The 20,863-nt window shown below is 32.5% G+C and overlaps 1 protein-coding gene across 3 annotated transcripts in view; it reads left to right on the top strand.

Moving 5' to 3' along the window:
- FANCL (FA complementation group L) overlaps positions 1–20,863 on the top strand; it is a 69,163-nt gene that overhangs the window by 40,279 nt on the left and 8,021 nt on the right. The window contains exon 8 of one of the 3 annotated variants that reach the window (XM_039887100.1): positions 1,896–1,946. The exons of the other annotated variants lie outside the window; for them this stretch is intronic. Within the exon in view, the coding sequence (XP_039743034.1) occupies positions 1,896–1,946 (51 nt within the window). The remainder of the gene's footprint in view (positions 1–1,895; positions 1,947–20,863) is intronic. 3 annotated transcript variants of the gene reach the window in all.

A 20,863-nucleotide genomic window follows, 5' to 3' on the forward strand; every position in this document is an offset into this window, starting at 1 on the left:
GTTTAAATGCTTTACAATATCATTCCATTATATGACTCCGAAAGTTAATTTATCTGTTACCTGACTGACAATGTTGTTCAGTTTTTTACTAAATATCTTCAGCAGACATCTTTACACACACTCACACACACACACACACACGTGTGTGTATATATATATTTTTAAATACACGCATGAGACTTTTGATGTGGGTTATGCCTAGAAATAAAAATGCTGGGTTGTAGGGAAAAGCACCTCTTTGAGCTTACTAAACATTGCCAGTTGCCTTCCCAGATTGATTGTATAAATTTATACTCATACCGAGCAATGCATTGTAATTCCTATTTTCCCAAATATCTTCCAAATTTTAGCCTGATTTTAGTCTGATCTTAATTCTTATCAAGGATTGATAATCATTATTATTGTTTACAATCTTTACCTACTTAAATTTTCTTCTTATAAGCATTCTTCACATATTGTGGATACTATTTCTTTGTTGATTATTTTGGGATGTAAGTATCTTCTCCCTGTGGCATGTTTTTTTTAACTTTGTATGTGATATTTTTTTGTTGATCAGAAGTTTAACTTTCAGTGTGGTCACATTTATCAATCTCTTGTGATTTCTGCTTTTATATCTTGAATGGGAAAAATCTCATATCTTATATTCGTCTATAGTTCTAAAAGTTATTTAAGTATTTATGTATGAGATAGGAATCCATATTTATACTTGCCTATTTTACATATGCTCATAGAATTTGGATGTGTTGTCTTCATTTGTGGAGATCTAGGGATGATTTTAATTTTTTACACATGCTATTAAACTTTAGAAAATTTTCAAAAGAATTTACCTATTCTTTTAAAGTCTAGCTGTACAGTATAAGCTTTTTGGTGTTGTTACCAGCGATATGATCTCGAGTCTTTTAGACATAAGAGTGTTGGCAATATTAGTTTGTGTTTTGAAGTAAGAAGCAATATTAGACTTCTTTGCTGTTTTTGATCTTTTTTCATTGACTTGTTGGAAACAATTCTTGTGGGAGTTATTTTTTTCTTTTGTAACCATTTTTAAACAATTGTGGTTCTTAAGCAAAATAAATGTTACTCTTATAGTCTAAAAGCAAACTTGTACTTGAGACGGTGAATAGGTTTCAGATAATTGATTTTTAAAAAAAATAAAATTCCTTGTCTGCTTTTGTACATTTCCTCTTTGGATTCAGTGTTTCTGGACTTTAAACTTGGAAGATCTTTATTTTTCTTTCTTTTTTGTAAAATAATAGACATGGCTTTGTGGCATCCATATTAAAAATGGGTAATTTTCCTTATGGTCCCTGTCTTCCTGCTGGGTTGATAATGTTTTGATGTATTTTTCTTTTGCTCTGATGAGAGGTCTGCTGCTGCTGCTCTGACATATTCATTTGGATGAATAATTATAACTTGCACAATGTCAAGCTGAAGATGGTAGGGTTTTGTGCGTCATGACAAGCCTAGTAGCCAGTGCAGGTGTCTCACAGCATGATCAGCAACAGCCAGTGTATTCTGGCTCAGAGGAGACATTTAGAGTAGTAAGAAATCAGCAGCAAGGGCAAGGCTGCTGCTACTACTGCTGCTGTGATATGTGCCAAAGAAACACAAAGTGCTTCTCAAAGACAAGTACACCTCTTCAGATATTTACTTTGTTTGCTCAATAAATTTTCCCGTATAGATTTTAGTATAGAATGTAAGGGCATGTCATGGTTTTTATCTTATTCTACTTCTCAACATCACAGTGCTCTAAAATGTATCTTTAACAATCTGCTACATACTAGTCATATATGTGAATATTGTTGACTAACAAGACCATGGCATGCCTTAATGTAAGATTTTAAATGCATCGATAGTAGTGATTTTATAAAAACAAAATTCTTTTTCCTTTTCTCCAGGTCACTGACCAACCCAAAATGGATCTTTTAATTGCACTTCTACCTAGAAATGTGCCATTAAGTGCAGGCTTGGTGCAGTATCCTTGCCAGGGCAGTTGGGATTTTCAGATTTGGTATGATAACAGTAAACAGTTGTCTTTATATTTTTTATCATAAAATCTCAGATTCTTGGAATAATGCCATGAATGCAAGAAGAGCAAAACGAATGATACAGCCTCTGGCTGATAATCTGATGGTGAATGAAGAATTTGTAATTAAAGGAAACAGTCCTATTACATAGCGGGGAGCACACTCTGTTAGAGCAGCATACTAGCTTTAGGGTATCCTAGGTTCTGTTCACAGTTCAGCCATTGACTTAATTGTATAATTTCAAACAAGTCATGACTGCTGTTTACCTCAGTTCATATGAAAATAATGAACTTTTTCTCTTTCACAGAGATGTTAAGAAAAATTTGGTTTAAGACAAATAATGTCAGGGGGGAAAAAACCTTCAATATCCACTGTAAGAGTCCTGTGGAAGTTCTTTTCTGACCTCCTGGATTGTCTGTCTTTCCATTTTTCTCTTTGCTGTCTTTACTGGAGAACTCAGTACTGTATTTTTGTTCACTTTTAAATCTGTCAATTAAATATGCTTTTACCTTCTGGGTAATCTTACTGTTGCCACAATGATATAGGTAAAAAGACATCAAAGAGATCAAAACAAAGAAATTTAATTCATTATTGAGTTTATGTGATATGGTAGAAAAAGTTAGCAATGTGGTCTACTGGACTCAGTAACATATTACTTGCTTTTTTTTCTTTTTTAATAACATATTTTTAAGTACTCTGATGAGAGAAAACCAGCAAAATTTAGAATATATAAAATCATCTTTAATGCCTTCGTTAGCATTGCGATCTCACTGATTAATGTGAGTTTTGAAATTATGTTCATCACTTACCACAATATTTCATTTTTTAAAACATTGATAATGCTGTGCATTTATTATTCCAGGTAATGCTTAGAATCATTTAAGCTTTTAGTTACAATTGGGTTTATGTTAAGAACCAGTATGTTTACAGTCTAGGAACTGGTTATCTTTACATTTATTTAAGTCCTTCAGTTAGGTTTCTTAATCTACATATTGCATATTTTTGTTGAATTCATTCCTAAGTATTTTAAAGTTTTTGTTGCAGTTGCGAATGTGACCTTTTTGTATTATATTTTCTACTTTATCATCAAATACGGACAGGATATTAATTTTCTTTAAAAGTTTTAACTTTCATTAAAGTTATATATGAAGAGTTAGGTTTATACTTTTTTTTTTTTCCTGTTTTTTTGTTTTGTTTTGTTTTTAAAGACAAAACAGCATTTCCTAGTCTCCTTCCCATCTTTTTCTCCTTCCGCAGGGTCAACTACTTTTAATTGTTAGCTGATCCTTCTGGTGTTATAATACAATTTACATTATTACATGTTCTTGTAATTATACTACCTTTTGTTTGTGGCCTTATATTTATACTACTTTTGTTTGCTTTAGGCATTTTCTGTTAACTTCCCAATGTATATAATGAGGAGTTTGCTCTGTTTGTCCCCCTCCACACATGCCCCGACTTAAGTCACATGCATATTTCCTATCTTCCTGTTCTCCCCAAATAGTTATATCGTAATTTTGTTTATGTCAGTATTCAGTGTTTACATTATTATGGAGACACACACACACTCTCTCACACTCACTCACTCATTCACTCTCACACTACGCAGAGATAAGCCATGTAGTTATTTTTTTCTTGTTCTGGTTTTAGTTATTCCTAGAGTTAATGATTGTCTTACTTTTTATTTCCTTAGTTTTCTATGTGTTCAAAACTCATTCAACCCCCAATTTTGCATTAGTTGTCTAAATCTATTCTTCACCATCTACATTGGATTTTCTATTACCTTTACTTCCTGGCAGATTTTATCAGCTTTACCTAAAAACCTTCCTGGTGAGTTTTCTTAATACTTCTACCATCATTTAATTTCTAAGAGTTTACTTTATAGATATACTTTTGTCTCTAGAGATATTAATAATTTTATCTTTTTTCCCTTCTGTATAGTTTCTTTTTTCTTGAGTTTTTTCCTAGGTTTATTTATAATTTTTGATTATCTGCTCATAATTAAAAGTCAGGTATAAAAAGCAGTTTGGAAACTGAGTGCATGAGTGGGGCTTGTCAACTGTGAACTTCATTATAGAGTTATCTGAGTGGGTCTCATAGTGAGGAACCCCAAATGCCAGTAGTTTTAGGTCTTTTTAAGTGGTTGATGGATTGGTCAGATTTCTTGGAAAAGACTCTTCTAGCCTTCTGCTTGGCAGTCACTGAGTAAGCTGAAGACACTCCTCTGAGGTGCAAGTGGACCAAGGCAGGTGGGCAGGAAACTGCAGCTTGCGTTAGTAAGCAGTTAACCTTGTGGCATTCTCTCCTCATAGGACTGAACATCATACAGCTGTAAAAGAAATGCTTATAGGGTAAACCTCAGTAACCACAGAGCCAGTAATGAGGGTGGATTTGGAGCTGAGAGGCAGTAAATGATATCCTAGCTATCATTTGGCAGTTTCAGACTTTTCAATTTTGGACATTTTAGTTGTATGTAGTAGTTGATCTTTTTTTCCCTCCAAGTTCTGTTGTTTGTGTCAGATATGTACAAAAATTTATTGTATTCTATCCATTGGCCTCGTTAAACTTTTATCTAATAATTTATCAACAGATTCATTTGGATTTTTGGTGAACATAATTACATCATTTGTAAATGATAGTTTTATTTCCTCCTTTCCCATCTTTACACCTTTCGTTTTCATCCTACTGCTGTGGCTCAGGTCTTCAATACAACGTGGAATATAAGTAATATTATACACAGTCATTCTTGTCTTATTCCTGATCTTAAAGGAAAAAAACTTGGTTTTCATCATTGGATTTCATAGCTAGATTTTTGTTATATATTTCTTGTACTGAAATTCTTTATCAATGATTAATGGAATTTATTTCTATTTCTAGTTGGCTAAGAGTTTGTTATAAATGAAAGTTGAATTTTATCAAACGTATTCTCTATTTTAAGGTAATCAAATGGTTTTTTTCTCCTTTAGTTATTTAATGTGGTAAATTATATTGTTTGATTTTCTAATATTAAACCAATCTTGCATTCTTGAAATAAACCCAATTCGCTCATGGTATATTTTATAGCTATCAATGAATTGAATGATTACGATCGATCTGTATATCTATCTATCTGTCTATCTATCTAATCTTGCCAGATTTCATTTCTTAGCTCTACGCTCATAGAGCTCTCCTGCTTCCAAATTTTTTATTTTGTTGCCTTTCCAATTCACCGTGCTTTTGTGAGATTATACTGTAAAGGAAAACAACAACAACATAGTTTTACTGAGTTTTGGTGAAGGAGTGAAATTAGATTTGTGTATTTAATCCACCTTCCGTATCTGGTAGCTTTAACCCTCTTTTTATATAATTTTAAATGTGTAGTTTTTACTTTATTTGAATTCTGATGTATAAATCAGTTGTGAACATAATGTTAATTTTTTTTTTCATAGCTTTCACCAGTGTGCTGCTAGAAGTATTGAAATTTTAAATAAGTATGCTAAATGTGAATGGTGTTTTACGTTTCTAAGTAGAGGCAAGTGACAAAAGAAATCCTGATTTATTTTCCCTGCCCACTTGTGTAATTTAGAGGAGATTAGTGTGGGAAGTTCGGGGTGCTCTGGATATTCATAGAACGTAGGTAAGGTAGAGGTCTCCCAGGGAAGTTATATCCTATTTTTAGTGCTTTATTAGATACAATTGCATAGCTGTTATGTCAAGTCTGTCTTCTCTTAATAGTTATCTTCTAAAAATACATAAACAGAAAAGCAAGAAACAATAGTTTTCAATAGGAAAAAATTTAAATGCACAGACATTTATTGTTAACTGTCTGAGGAGCACTGAGGTAGATCCTGAGGATGTTACAGTGAATTAGACAGGTTCCAATACTCTAGGATAGGCTTTCAGGAGTAACTTAAGTCTGATAAGGAGCGAGAGATTTAAAAAGATAATTTCTGTAAAATGTGTCAAATGATATGATGAACCATTTTGATAAGGTAGAAGAGGCACATACTCTAACTCGACGTGGTCAAGCAAGTTGTCTGGGTAAGCTGTTTTGTTGATAGTAGTTATTCTAACTCTAGGATATGATGTGGTATCATAATTTTGATTTGCATTTCCCTGAGTGATGTTGAGCATCTTTGATATACTTATTGGCCATTTGTGTAGCTTCTTTGGAGGAATGTCTGTTGAGTTTCTTTGCCCGTGTTTGAATTAGGTTGTTTGGTTTTTAGTTGTTGAGTTTTAGGAATTCTCTGCATATTCTGAATGTTAATTCCTTATCAGATATACGATTTTAAATATTTTCTCCCATTCAATGGGCTGCCTTTTTACTCTGTTGATATTGTCTTTTGATGCAACAAAATTTTTTTAATTTTCGTAAAATCCAATTTATGTATTTTTTTTATTATTGACTGTGTTTTGTTGGCATATCCAATAAATCATTGCCAAATCTACCTGATCTTAGCCAGAAGGCCAAGAAGCGATTCATTGCCAAATCCAATGTTGTGAAACTTTCGCCCAGTGTTTTCTTCTAAGAGTATTATACTTTCAGCTCTTCTATTTAAGTCTGATTCATTTTAAGTTACTTTTTGTATTTGGTGTTAGAGAAGGTTCCAACATCATTCTTTTGCATGTGGATATTCAGTTTTTCTAGAACCATTTGTTAAAAACTGTCCTTTCCCCACCAAATGGTCTTAGCACCTCTGTCAAAAATCTGTAGTTATGATGGGGGTTACATTTAATATCCTAAAGTTATAACACTCTAATTTGAATTTATACCATATTAACTCCGAAAACATACAAACTCTGGCCCTTTACAGCTCTGTACCCACTCTTTTAACTTGTTGATGTCACCCAATTACATTTTTATACATTATGTGTCTTAAACCATTAACTAATAAATTCCTTTAATTGCATATGTCTTTGAAATTATGTCTCAAAACATGAAGTTACAAACCAAAGTTACAAAAGTACTACCTTTTAGACTACTGTCTGTTTTTAAAATATATTAGTCTCTTAAATCATGTAGAAAACAAAATGTGGAGTTTCATACCAAAGTTACAGTAATTCGAGCTTTTAGTCTTTTAAGTCATGTAGAGAAAAGTAGAATTAAAAACCATTGTTAAAATAATAGTGGTTTTAATAATTAGCTATGTGTTTACTTTTACTGAGATCTTTTTTTCTTCATAGAGCTTCAAGTTACTGTCCAGTGTCCTTTCATTTCAGCCAGCCAGACTCCCATTTCTTACAGGGTAGGTGTAATAGTAATGAATTCTTTTATTTAGATTTTGTTTATCTAGGAATGTCTTAATTTCTCCCTCACTGATGGACAGTTTTGCCAGATACAGGATTCTTAGTTGACAGGTTTTTTTTTTCTTTTAGTACTTTGAATATATCAGCTGCTGCCTTGTGGCTATCAGTTTCTGATGAGAAATCTACTGGTAGTCTCATTGAGGATCCCTTGTATATGATGTGTCACTTGCTGCTTTCAAGAATATCTCTTTGTCTTTGTCTTTTGAAAGTTTGATTATAATTTGTCTCAGTGTTTGTCTCTTCGAATTCAATTTACTTTGAGTTCAGCGAGCTTCTCGGATGTTAATATTCATGTGTTTAATCAAATTTGGGTATTTTTCAGTTTTTTTTCCAAGTCTTTTCTCTGCCAATTTCTCTTCTTCTTGGACTCCACAATGCATTTGTTGGTTCTCTTGACAGTACTCCATTGGTTCCTTAGGCTTTGTTCACCTTTTTTCAATCTTTTTTCTTTCTGTTCCTCAGACTCGGTAATTTCCTTTGCCCCATCTCCAAGTTTGCAGATTCTTTCTTTTGCCTGCTCAAATATGCCTTTGAATTTCTTTAGTGAAATTTTCAGTTCTATTATTGTACTTTGCAGCTCCAAAATTATTTTGGAATCTTTTTAGGTTTTCTTTCTCTGTATTGATATTTTCATTTTGTTCATATACCATTTTCTTGACTTTTTCCACATCTTTAATTTTTTAAGCATATGTAAGATAGTTGTTTTAAATTCTGTTAGATTCAATATCAAGTGTTTTTTAGGGACAGTTTCTGTTTATTTTTTTCATTGAGTCAGGGCCACACTTTCCTTTTATATGCTTGTGATTTTTTTTTGTTGTTGAAAACTGTAAATTTTAATCTAGTAATGGAGTAAATTACTCTACAAATTAGATTCTCTCCTTTCTCCAGAGAGGAAAGACAAACTCTCCTGTCTTTTATTTATTTTATTATTATTGTAGACACTCTGTGCCAAGCATCAGCCTGAGATGTAAGATTAAGGTCATCTTTGTTTTTTTTGTGAGCCTACACCTTTCCATTGGCATACACAGTGACTTCCAAATTTTCCCTATATGTGTAGTTGTTTTTTAATGTTCTACTCTTTAATATTTGGCTCCCAAAAGAAGGAAAAAGAATAATAAAGGGGATAAATAAAAGCGTTGGCTCTTTAAATACCCTGGAAGTCACTTCAGGAGAGAGAAGGGATTGCAGTAGTGGGCAACAATCTCTTTGTCTGCCCCTCTGAAATCAGAAGCAATAATCAAAGATCAGAGCACAGATCCCTAATATTTGGAAGACAGGATCTTGTCCTTTTGCCCACCCTGGTTCCTGCAAGCTGCGTGCAAGCTGCTTCTGGCGTGTGTGCTGGGCTGCCTATAGTGAATCTCGGGACTGGATGGTGGATAGCCCCTGCCAAGCTAATAACTGAAATAGACCAAAGTTACAAGCCTTCAGTAAGACTGCAGCATTCTGAAGTAGGTACATCATACTGATTCTGTCAGTGCAGTTGTGTAGGTAGGATTCCTGGTGCTTCCTACTTAACCATCTACCCAGAATCCTTTCCTGATCGGCTTCATTTTGATTAGTATTATTATTTTTAATAGTCTACAGTATAAGATAGCTAAGGACCAAATTGAGAATGCTTATTTATTTTCAACATAAACTTGACAGATGTTTCTTTCCTTAATCTTTTTTAAAATAGAGTTACCACAATTCTGTAATGACTACACATGAAGCGAATGTTTCATTAGATGTTATGTGTAGATACACTTTTCACATGACTTAAAAATAATGGTAAATGTTTTAAATCATTAGTAGTCAGTTATAGTCAAAATAAACATAAGTATAAGAAGAGGCGAAATATTCCATATGGATTGTTTAACAGAATAGCATTAAATAGGTTTAGTTATAGAGGTACCTACAATAGGACTTGAGAACATCAATGAAGCTTGCAAATAAGATCAAATGAACGGAATATTTAAGAGAGTTATCTCTTTAAAGATATCTGATTGGAAATGTTACAATTAATATTAAAATTAAATTTCTTTAAAAGCTTAGTCTCTTGATATTTTCTTACTCTATTGAAGCCTTTTGAATCCCTCAGAGATAGACAAAAAATGATTATTACAGGATTTATCTTCAAGTATTATAAGAAAGTATAAAAAAATCAGAATGGAAAGCAACTGTTGCAAGTACCAGAAAATTATGCTATTAATTTAAGTGTCATCAGAGCACAAAAGATCACATTTCAGGATTGTGAGAAAATCATTAAAATACTGGAAATAATAGTACTTAAGATGAAGATATTATACTCTAAGATCTGGTTAAGTGACTGACATTATTATATCACTTCAGGTATTATAAAAGTAACAAAATGCTTTTAAAGATAATAAATGTTACATTTTGAGATTGGCAGTGTTCACACTTTTCTGCTTAAGTGCTTTCCTAGCTTAACATAATTTAATAACAGTTACGGGGGAATAGCTGATATCTTAGTTCCCTATATACTTTTCTCATCCAGTATATACATATTTTATGTCTGTATATACATACAAAAGTGGTAAAATTATGTTCTCTAAGCACTAGCTTTATGAACAATTACTCTTCTGCCTTTGTCCTTGTTGCTAGAAATGCTGCTATTGTAATTTTTTTAAAAACTTTTAATAGTTGGGTAGTCTACTGCAAAGAAGGTACTGCTTTGTAGATCCTGTTACTGTCCAGAAGTCAGAATGAGTTTATATTTTTTTTAAAACAGCTTCATTGAGGTATAATTGATATACAATAAACTGAGCATATTTGAAGTGTATGATTTGGTGAGTTTTTGACAGATGTTCCCAACTGTGAAGTCATCCCCACAATCAAGATAATAAACATTTTCATTACACCCAAGTTTCTTCCTTTGCCTTTGTAATCCCTCCCTTCTGTCCCTCTTGTCTGTACCCCTACACTCCAGGCAACTACTGATCTGCTTTCTAGAATTTTGTATAATTCTATCTACTTTTCTATGTCCGGTTTCTTTCCTCAGCATAATTAGAGATTTATCCATGTCGTAGCATGATAATAATAGTTCATTCTTTTTATGCTGAGTAGTACTCTGTTTTATGGATATACCACATATGGTCCATTTACCTGTTGATGGACATATAGTTTGTTTTCAGGATTTGGCTGTTATAAGTAAACTGCTATGAACGTTATGTGGATGTTATATGAACCATATGCCTTCATTTCTCTTGGCCAAATATGTGGGAGTGAAACGGCTGGATCATATAGGAGTATATGTTTAACTTCTTAAGAAACTGCTAACAGTCTTTCAAAGTGATTTTGCCTTTTTATATGTCCAACAATAGTATTTGAGAATTCCTGTTTCTCTGCATCCTTGCTGACATTTGGTATGGTCAGTCTTTTCATTTTAGTCATTGTGTTAGGTGTGTAGTGGCAGTTCATTGTGATTTTAATTTGCATTTCCCTAATGACCAGTGATGTTGAGCATATTTTCATGTGCTTATTTGTCATCTGTATATTTTCTTTGGTGAAGTGTCTGCAAAATTTTTGCCTAAAGATCTAAATAAATGGAGATACATACCATATTCATGGATTAAAAGACTCAGTATTGTTAAGATGCCAATTCTCTCCAAATTGATCTATAGATACATTGCAATACCAGTCAGAATCCCAACAGATTTTTTTATAAACTGACAAAATGATTCTAAAATTCATATGGAAATACAAAGGACTCAAAATAGTCAAAAAAAAAAATTCTGAAAAAGAACAGAATTGGAGGACTAATACCCCTTTTAACTTGTATTTCTACCTAGCTTCTTTGTACAATGTAAAAAAATTGTTTCTGATTATTTCACTAATTGGTACTAGTACGTTTTGCGAAGAGTTTAGGTTTAATTATATAAACTATTCATCAGTGGATATTGACATTGTGGAAACTGAACCACTGATTTCTTTTACTAAAGAAACATCCTTTAGCCCTAGAGCTAATAACTTCATCTACCTCCCTATTTGCTGGCTATGCTTCATAAGAAAATGACAGCTTTTAAGATTTTTAGAATAATGGTATAACCTACCTAGTCTTCTGATGGTATATTTGTTAAACATAAATAAGAATAACCAACCTGATCTTTCTCTGATCAAATATTGGGGTACTTGATTCATGCGTGCCTTCTAACATAAAAATTGGCAAGCATTGCAAAAATAGACTGACTGTGCTTCAGCATTATAAAACTAGTCAGGAAATAGAATAAGGTTTTTAGGTTTTTTTTTGTAAGGTCATGATTTGGTGACTTTCGATGACCACTTTCTAATGGTTGATGTCAAGGTTTAAAATACCAAATCTATCACACTGAACAGACTGTTCAGAAATCTTTTCGGTTGAATTTGTTCAGAAATTTTCGGTGAATCAACTTGAGGCTCCCACGTACAGATATTTTCACTGAGAAGCCCATGTATAGAACAGTCTAGGTATTCTGATTTCAGTGCAGAGAATTTCATTAAGTATCTTAGGTGAACCTAATATTAGATTGATCTCTTAAAATCTTTTTGCTTGCTCTTTTCAAATCATGTGAAAATGTTTGTTTTTTTCCCCTCAAGATTAATACATTCTTTTTATTCTTCTGACCTTTGCTTTTCACACAGGAAGATTGGACTGTGTATCAGGGACTATCTCTCCTGTTACACTTAGCTCTTCTCCTTGTGTGTTTAATATTTTAGAGGTAGTTTTCCAATTTCTGGTGTTTTCGTCTGTGCCTTTTTTTCTTGTTACAGCCCACATAAAAATAGACCAAAGGGTAGATAAACTCTGTTGTGGTTGGAATACCTTCAGCACGGGCGCTTGATGCAAGTCTTTGAAGTCAGTAGAATGTGGAATGGACTCTTCTCACCACGTTTTGTTGTATATTTTCTAACTTTCTCAGGATTTCTTTTTTTTTTTTTTCCTTAATTTACATTTTAAGGACAAGAGGTTGTTTTACATCTTGTCCTCTCCGTTCTCCTACCATAGCAAGGCTTAGGGGAGAGACTTCTGCATCATTATCTTAGTTTCTGGGATAACTTTCTTCTCTGCAGGACAGTTTACTGCTTTTGGGACGCTAAATTTTTTGTGTGTTTCTTTATGGTTTTTTTTAATGGTAATTTCTACTGTCTTTTTTTCCAGGTTTTTTTTTTTTCTGCCTTATATCTTTATTCTTCTATTTCATTCCCTTTAATCATGGTGCTGTGTTATGTGAAAAAGGATGGCATTTTTCTTTGTTTAGTAAATTAACCATTTGCAATGTTCTGGATATGTTTTGGATCTTCACCACATTTAAGCTATATAACTGCTTTGCTATTCCTGCTAGGAATTTTTGGTTTTAGACCTATTCCAAAAACTCAGAAGTTTTCAAAGGCTGAATAATTTCCCTGTATTTTAGAAAGTGATAGTAGTTTTGTAATGCATCTTTGTCTTTTCCCTTTAATACATGGGGATATAAAATGTAATCCAAATATTCAGATTCTGATATGTAGTTCTTTTGATTAAAGAAGAAATTATTACTGTACATTAAATCATAAATTATATATATAATTTGAATTACGAACTGTTTATAAACAAGAATTGGAAGTGAGTGGGAGCACAGTATAGGACCTGGCATCTTGAAAGGAAGTATAGGTACTTTTAAGTAGAAAGAGTTACCTATTTTATGGGTTTTCAAACAGTTATATTTAGAAGTCTTGACTTTTAGAGCTGGAAGTCACCTTAGAAGTTATCTAGTGTGCACATCCACATTTATAAATGCAATGTTAAGGCTTCCAGAGTATGTCTTGGTTAAGATTAGATACTTCATTACTGTCAAGATTAGAGCTGTGTTCTCCTTGTGAACTGGGGGCTTTTATCTTTGTATCAGAGATCTCAACATAGTATAGACACATGGTTGAAATATTAGTTTCATTGAATTAAGTATACTTTTTACTATACTGTACACATCATGAAATGAAAGGATGGCTAACAGACTATTTTTATCTATTTCTACATATACTTTTTGTGATTTTACAAATAATACATGTTGTAGAAATATGGAAAAGTACAGAGAAGAAAATTAAGATTATCATAAGGTTTTAAAAATTTTTGTTTTTCAGTTACAGTTGACATAGTGTATTATATTAGTTTCAGGTGTACAAAAGAGTGATTAGACACTTGTGTAACTTACATGATCACACCGATAAGTCTAATACCCACCTGACATCATACATAGTTATTAAAATATTATTGACTATATTTCCTATGCTGTACTTTACATCCCCATGACTATTTACTGACTTCCAATTTGTACTTCTTAATCCTTTCATTTTTGTCACTCATCTCCCCAATCCCACTTCCATCTGGCAACCATAAATTTCTTCATTGTATCTGAATTTATTTCTGTTTTGTTTGTTCATTTATTTTGTTTTTTTAGGTTCCACATATAAGTGAAATTATATAGTATTTATTTTTCTCTGTCTGACTTATTTCGCTTAGCATAATACCCTCTAGTCCATTCATGTCACAAATGATAAGATTTTATTCTTAATGGCTGAATAATATTCCTTTGTGCATATGTACCACATCTATACCGATGGATACTTAAGTTGCTTCCATATCTTGGCTGCTGTAAATAATGCTACAATGAACATGGGGTGAATATATCTTTTTGAATTAGCGTTTTGTATTTCTTCAGATAAATATCTAGAATGGAATTGCTAGGTAATATGGTAGTCCTATTTTTAATTTTTTGAGGAACCTCCAAAGTGTTTTCCATAGTGGCTGTACCAATTTGCAATCCTACGAACAGTGCACAAAGCTTCCCTTTTCTCCACATCTTCGCCAGCACTTGTTTGTTGATTTATTGATGATAGCCATTCTGACAGGCGTGAGGTCATATCTTATTGTGGTTTTAATTTGCATTTTTCTGATTAGTAACCTTGAGCATGTTTTCATATCTTTGTTGGCCATCTGTATGTCCTCTTTGAAGAAATGCCTATTCAGGCCCTCTGCCCATTTTTTAATTGGATTGAGAGGTTTTTGATGTTGAGTTGCGTGATTTCTTTATAAATTTTGGATATTATCCCTTTATCAGATGTATCATTAGTGAATATATTCTCCCATTCAGTAGGTTGTCTTTTGGTTTTTTTGATGGTTTCTTTCACTAGGCAGTAAAACTTCTTAGTTTGATGTAGTCTCATTTGTTTTTTCTTTTGTTTCTCTTGCCCAAGGAGCTATAGCAGAAAAAAAATATTACTAGGAGCAATGTTAGAGAGTAGTCTAGTTTCCTTTCTTTTTTCTTTCCTTTTTCTTTTTTCTCTTTTCTCTCCTTTCCTTTCTTTCCTCTTTCCTTCCTTCCTTCCTTCCTTCCTCCCTCCCTTCTCTTCCATCCCCTCCCCTTCCCTCCCACATATATCTGTTTAGTTTTCCCAACACCATTTATTCAATAGACTGTCTTTACCCCATTGTATATTCTTGTCTTCTTTGTCATAGATTAATAGACCATTTAGGCGTGGGTTTATTTGTGGCCTCTTTATTCTGTTCCATTGATCTATGTGTCTGTTTTTATGCCAGTACCATGCTATTTTCATTACTATAGCCTTGTAGTATAGTTTATCATCAGTTAGCATGATACCTCCAACTTTGTTAAGATTGCTTTGGCTATTTGTGGTCTTTTTGGTTCCACATTGATTTTAGGGTTATTTGTTCTAGTTCTGTGAAAAATGCCATTGGTATTTTGATAGAGATTGCATTTACTCTGTAGAGTGTTTTGATTATTATGGATATTCTAACAATGAATTCTTTCTATCCACGAGCATGATATGTGCTTTTGTTTATATGTATCTTCTTCCATTTCTTTCTTCAGTGTCTTATAGTTTTCTGAGTACAGATCTTTTACCTCCTTGGTTAAATTTGTTCCGGGATATTCTTTTGATGCAATTGTAAATGAGATTGTTGTCTTAATTTCTCTTCTCAATAGTTCATTATTGTTGTATAAAAATGCAACCAATTTCTGAATATTAATTTTGTATCCCGCCACTTTTCTGAATTCATTTATCAGTTATAGTAGTTTTTTGACTTATTCTTTAGGTTTCTCTATATAAGTACCATGTCATCTGCAAATAATGACAGTTATACTTCTTTCCAATTTGGATGCCTTCTGTTTTTTTATCTGATTGCTGTGGCTAGGATTTCCAATACTATATTGAATAAAAGTAGTGAAAGTGGACATCCTTGTCTTGTTCTTGATCTTAAAAAAAATAAAACAGCTATCAGTTCTTTACCATTGAGTATGATGTTAACTGTGGCTTTGTCATATATGGCCTTTATTATGTCGATGTATGTTTCCTCTTCCCAGTTTGCTGAGATTTTTTTTTTTATCATAAATAGATGTTAGATTTTGTCAAATGCTTTTTCTATATTTATTGATATGATCATCTGATTTTTACCATTCATTTTGTTTATGTAGTGTGTCATGTTAATTGATATGTGGATATTGAACCAACCTTGCATCCCAGGAATAAATCCCACTGATCGTGGTGTATGACCTTTTTAATGTCTTGCTGAATTCAGTTTGCTGGTATTATGTTGAGGATTTTTGCATCATCAGGGGTTGTGGCCTAAAATTTTCTTTTTTTGTAATGTCTTTGTCTGGTTTTGGTATCAGGGTAAAAAGGGTTGCTTTTAAAACTACATTAACTAGGAACCAGTGAAACACTAGAACAAAGTCATTGGAGCCAAATCAGAACAAAATCACTCTTGATTATTATGAAATGCATTGAGTGTACATCATGGTTTCATCCAACCTTCAGTGAGGTTCTGTACTAAATCAGTAACTAATAATGTGAATGCTGTAAGAGAGAAGCCAAATCGTGGTACTAACATACCTCTGTTACTGAAGTAAAAGCTACCCTGGTGAAAGCAGATCCCCGTCCAGTGTACCTTGTTTTTATCACTGTCCTTTAACTCTGAGGCTTTGCTCATCCTTTTCTCTTGGCTCTTGGTTTCACAATTAGAGAAATAACATCTAAACTAATCAGGTTTAGTATTTTGTGTTTGATCGTGTGATTTTTTCTTTGGGGGAATTATCTCTCCCATTTTTTAATTCATACTATTTTTTTTTATTTTTCAATAACCCTTTTATATTAAGGATATCTTTTGTGGTACAGTTATTTTTCAATTTCCTATTTCCTTTAGAATAGCTGTGAACTTCTAGGTCAAGGACTGTATGTCTTATAATAATGGCTATCAGTTTTTAAACATACATTATATGCTAAGACTTACCTAGCATTTTATATACCTTATCTCAAATCTTAACACTATTCAGGGATTAATACTAGGATTAACACTATTTCCATATTACAGAAGCTAAATGAGATTAGGTAATTTGCTGAGAAATATGCAGCTAGTTTACAGTGGTGGATTTAGAAATGAGACTCAACATTTGACTACACAGTATGTGGTCTTGACTAACATATATTACATCTTATATTTTCTTAGATCATCAGTACTATAGAGAATAACACTAGACACATTATGCACATTTGCTGAATTATATCTTGATATAACTTATGTAGTATTTGCTTATTTAATTTTGTATAACTTGGTGTGTCGTAAATGAGGACATGGCATTCTTCTATTCTTGACCCAGATAGTTTGTTTATGTACTAGTTTGCTTACGTAATAGTGTGGTTACAAACTATTTGAAGTTGAAGTTAAAACTTTATTGCATAGGTCTAATTTTATAAAATGTATAACATTTTAACAAATTCTCAAAATTCAAAAATTGGTTAAAAAAATAAAATGTACTATTTTAAACATTAGCAGTGAAAAAAGTCAAATTAACATTGTGATGTAAATATTCTTAAAGATGCCTTTCTTTTCCCTCATAAGGTGGTTTGCCTGAATGTTTTAGAAGTAGGACTAGTAACATTTGGACTATAACAAGTATCTCAACTCTGCACAGTGCAATCACTTGAGCTTGTAGAAGGTTGCATTGAACCAAGAGCAATTAGAAAGGAATGACTGAGAATGGAACCTAGTTATTAGTGTTTAAGTTCCCTTGGTGATTCCAAAATGACTTTTTATTGTGGAGAAAGTTATAGGTCCTGATATTTTTGTGGTTATCTATATTCATGGTTGAAGGAAATGCTAAATTTTACTTAGAGAATATAAAGATGTGGTATTTTATTTAACTGAAGCCTATGATTCTCTGATTAAAAATACCTGTCATACACACTTCATAGACGTTACACACTGAGCTTCTTTTCTAGGAAGACACACTTTTTTTTTGTCTTGGGAAGGTTTTTAAATATATTTTTAAAATATCTAAATTTAGAGATTCATGTAAAAAGCAATTATTGACTATTTGGGAAAAAAATAGTTTATAATCCAGAAAAGTTTTAATTAATTTTCTGTTATAACTCACATATAACTTATATAATATTCCCCCCATATTTTATTATAAATTTTCAAATATACAGAAACATTGAAAAAATGTTTATGCATAGTCATATATTCACCACCTGGATTCTACAGTTAACATTTACTTCATCACTTATCTTTCAATTTATACAGCTCCTGTCATATCCATCTGGTTTTTAGTGCCTGGCAAAGTAATTTGTAGGTATCAGAGATCGTGCCCCAAAATACTTCAGCATATATGTACATTTAACTAGAGTTCACGGCTTTGTACAATTTGGAAACAATAAAAATGCATGAATCCTAAATATACCATAAGTTTCAGTAAACGAATATACTTGTGCAGTCCACACTCAAGATGTGGAGTATCAACATCTCAGTCTCCGTCTCTTTCCAGGAAGTCCTCATTGTTGTAATTTTTTTCAGTTACGCCTGTTCTAGACTTTATATACATAGAAGCATTCCGTATGTATTCTTTGGTACATGGGTTATTTTACCCAGCACACTTTTGAAATTCATCCATGTGACATGTGTCAGTAGTTTATTCTTTTTATTCCTGAGTAGTATTCCATTGCACGAATATATTGGAGTTTATCCTTTCTCCTGTTGATGGACATCTGGACTTATACCAGTTTTTGGCTCTTATGAATAAAACTGCTGTGAACATTCTTATATGTCTTTTTATGGACATAGCTTTTCATTTCTCTTGGAGTGGAATTGTTAGGTCATAAGATAGGAATATATTTAATTTTTAAAGAAATTGCCAAATCTTTTCAAAAGCAGTGTGTCATTTTACACAGTCAACAACAGCATATGAAAGTTCAGGTTCTACATCCTCATCAACCTTTTGTATTTTTATCTTAATGTCTTATTAATATTAGTTTTTTCACTTTTTTCCTGAGTTTACTCTATTTATTTTTTTTTATTTTGTACATTGCAAATGCCCCACCCCCACAAAAAATAAAATAAAAACTTAATACAGTAGTATCACAGTAGCTTTGATGAGATTTGAGATTGCTTATATTAAAAAAAATAAGAACTTGGCAATTTTTGTTTTTGAAAAAAAAATGTTTAGAGTACTTATCTCCTTGCAAAATACTTATTGAATTTTGATATTAATTTTGGTCATATTATAGGATACTTCCTTGGCATTTATTTTTTTCAATTTCAGGGAAGTCAATTGAAAATAAGTTTATGCGTGAATTAATGGACAAAATAAACAGTTGGAGAAAATCTATTAGTTTTTCAAGTAGCTTTCTGATAAAATAGTTTTAATGTCTACTTGCTAAAAGTTCATTATAATTGCTAAGAAAAATGTTTACATCCCACGTTTCACCTTTTTGGACTCTATCTGGACCATAAAAATACTGTATTTACTTCACATGGCTATCTAGTAAAATCTGATAAAGACTTTGAGGGTTTAAATTTCATTTTTTCTTAATTACCAACTGACTTCTGGTTGCAGGGTGGTTGTTTTATTTTTTGCTCTTATTTTCTCTTAAAAAATACATCTTTTCTGCTCAAAATGCAGAGAAGCATTTTAAGCAGAGCTGTGTTTTGGATTTTGTTTATAGTCAAGCACCTGAGAAATGGACAGTGTTTGGGAGTACTTAGTTTTCAAATGAAAGATGCCACTGTGAAAACAATTTATGACTTTTTTTTTGGTTAACCTTTCCATGAGTATACAATGAAATAGGTAATTATATATTTTAAATATAAGTATAGATAGAGGAGAGTCAGTTGTATTGATTTTTTAGACAATAGTCTCTTCAACAAATAGTGTGGGGGAAAAAAATGAAATTGGACCCCTTAAAAATTAGCTAAAAATGGATTAAAGACTTTAAAACTCCAAAAATAAAGGAGGAAAAGCTTCTTGACATCGGTCTTGGCAATGATCTCTTGACTATGACACCAAAAGCACAGGTAACAAAGCAAAAATAGACAAGTGGGACTACAAACTAAAAGCTCTCTGCACAGTAAAGGAAACAATGAAAAAGCCTATGAAATGGGAGAAAATATTTGCAAACCATCCATCTGATAAGGGGTTAATATCCAAAATATATAGAGAACTCCTACAACTTCAATAGCAAAAAAAAAAAAAAATTAAAAAATTAAAAAATGAACAAAGGACTTCAACAGACATTTCTTCAGAGGAGACATACGAATGGCCAACAAGTATATGAAAAGATGCTCAACATTGTTATCAGGGAAATGCAAATCAAACATAAAACGAGCTCACCTCACATCTGTTAGGATGGCTGTTATAAAAAGAGCAACAAGTATTGGTGAGGATTTGGAGAAATTGGAACCCTTTCAACACTATTGGGAGAGAAAAACGGTGCAGCAACTATGAAAATCAATATGGAGGTTTCTCAAAAAAACTTAAAAAACATAACTACCATATGATCTAGCAGTCTGACTTCTGGATATATATCCAGAAGAATTAGAATCAGTCTCAAAGAGATAACCTGCACTCCGGTATTCATTGTAGTATTATTCACAATAGCCAAGATAGGAAAAAATCCAAGTGTCCATCAACAAAAGAAAATATGGTATATACAAACCTTTAAAAAATAAAATTCTGCCAATTGCAACAGCATGGATGAATATGGAAGGTAGTGTGCTAATTGAAATAAACTAGTCACAAAAGGACAAATACTGCATGTGAGGAATCTAAGATTCATAGATCCAGAGAAAACCGTAGTGGTTGTCAGAGGCTAGAAGGTGGGGGAAATGGAAATGATGTTCAGTGGGTATAAAGTTTGTTAGAAGAATAGGTTCTAGAGATCTGCTGTACAACATAGCGCTTATAGTTAACAGTACAGTATTGTGCACTTCAAAATTTGAGAGGGTAGCCCGGTCTCATGTTAAGTATTATCAAAAAACCCAAAGAGATACACCTTTGGGAGGTATTCGATATGTCTGTTTCCTTGATTGTGGCAATGGTATGATGGGTGTATGCATATACCCAAACTCCTCAATTTGTACCATTAAATATGTTCAGTTCTTTGTGTAAATTATCCCTCAATTAGCCTATTAAAAAAACCCAACATGATGTCCAGCAGTTGGATTGTTATGTATGCATCTGATGATCAATGACTGTTTTATTATAAATAAGCAAGGAAATTATAGTGTCATATTTGCAGAAAGG

This window comes from Pteropus medius, unplaced genomic scaffold, assembly GCF_902729225.1.
Source record: "Pteropus medius unplaced genomic scaffold, Ma_sr-lr_union100, whole genome shotgun sequence".
NCBI classification, from domain to species: domain Eukaryota; kingdom Metazoa; phylum Chordata; class Mammalia; order Chiroptera; family Pteropodidae; genus Pteropus; species Pteropus medius.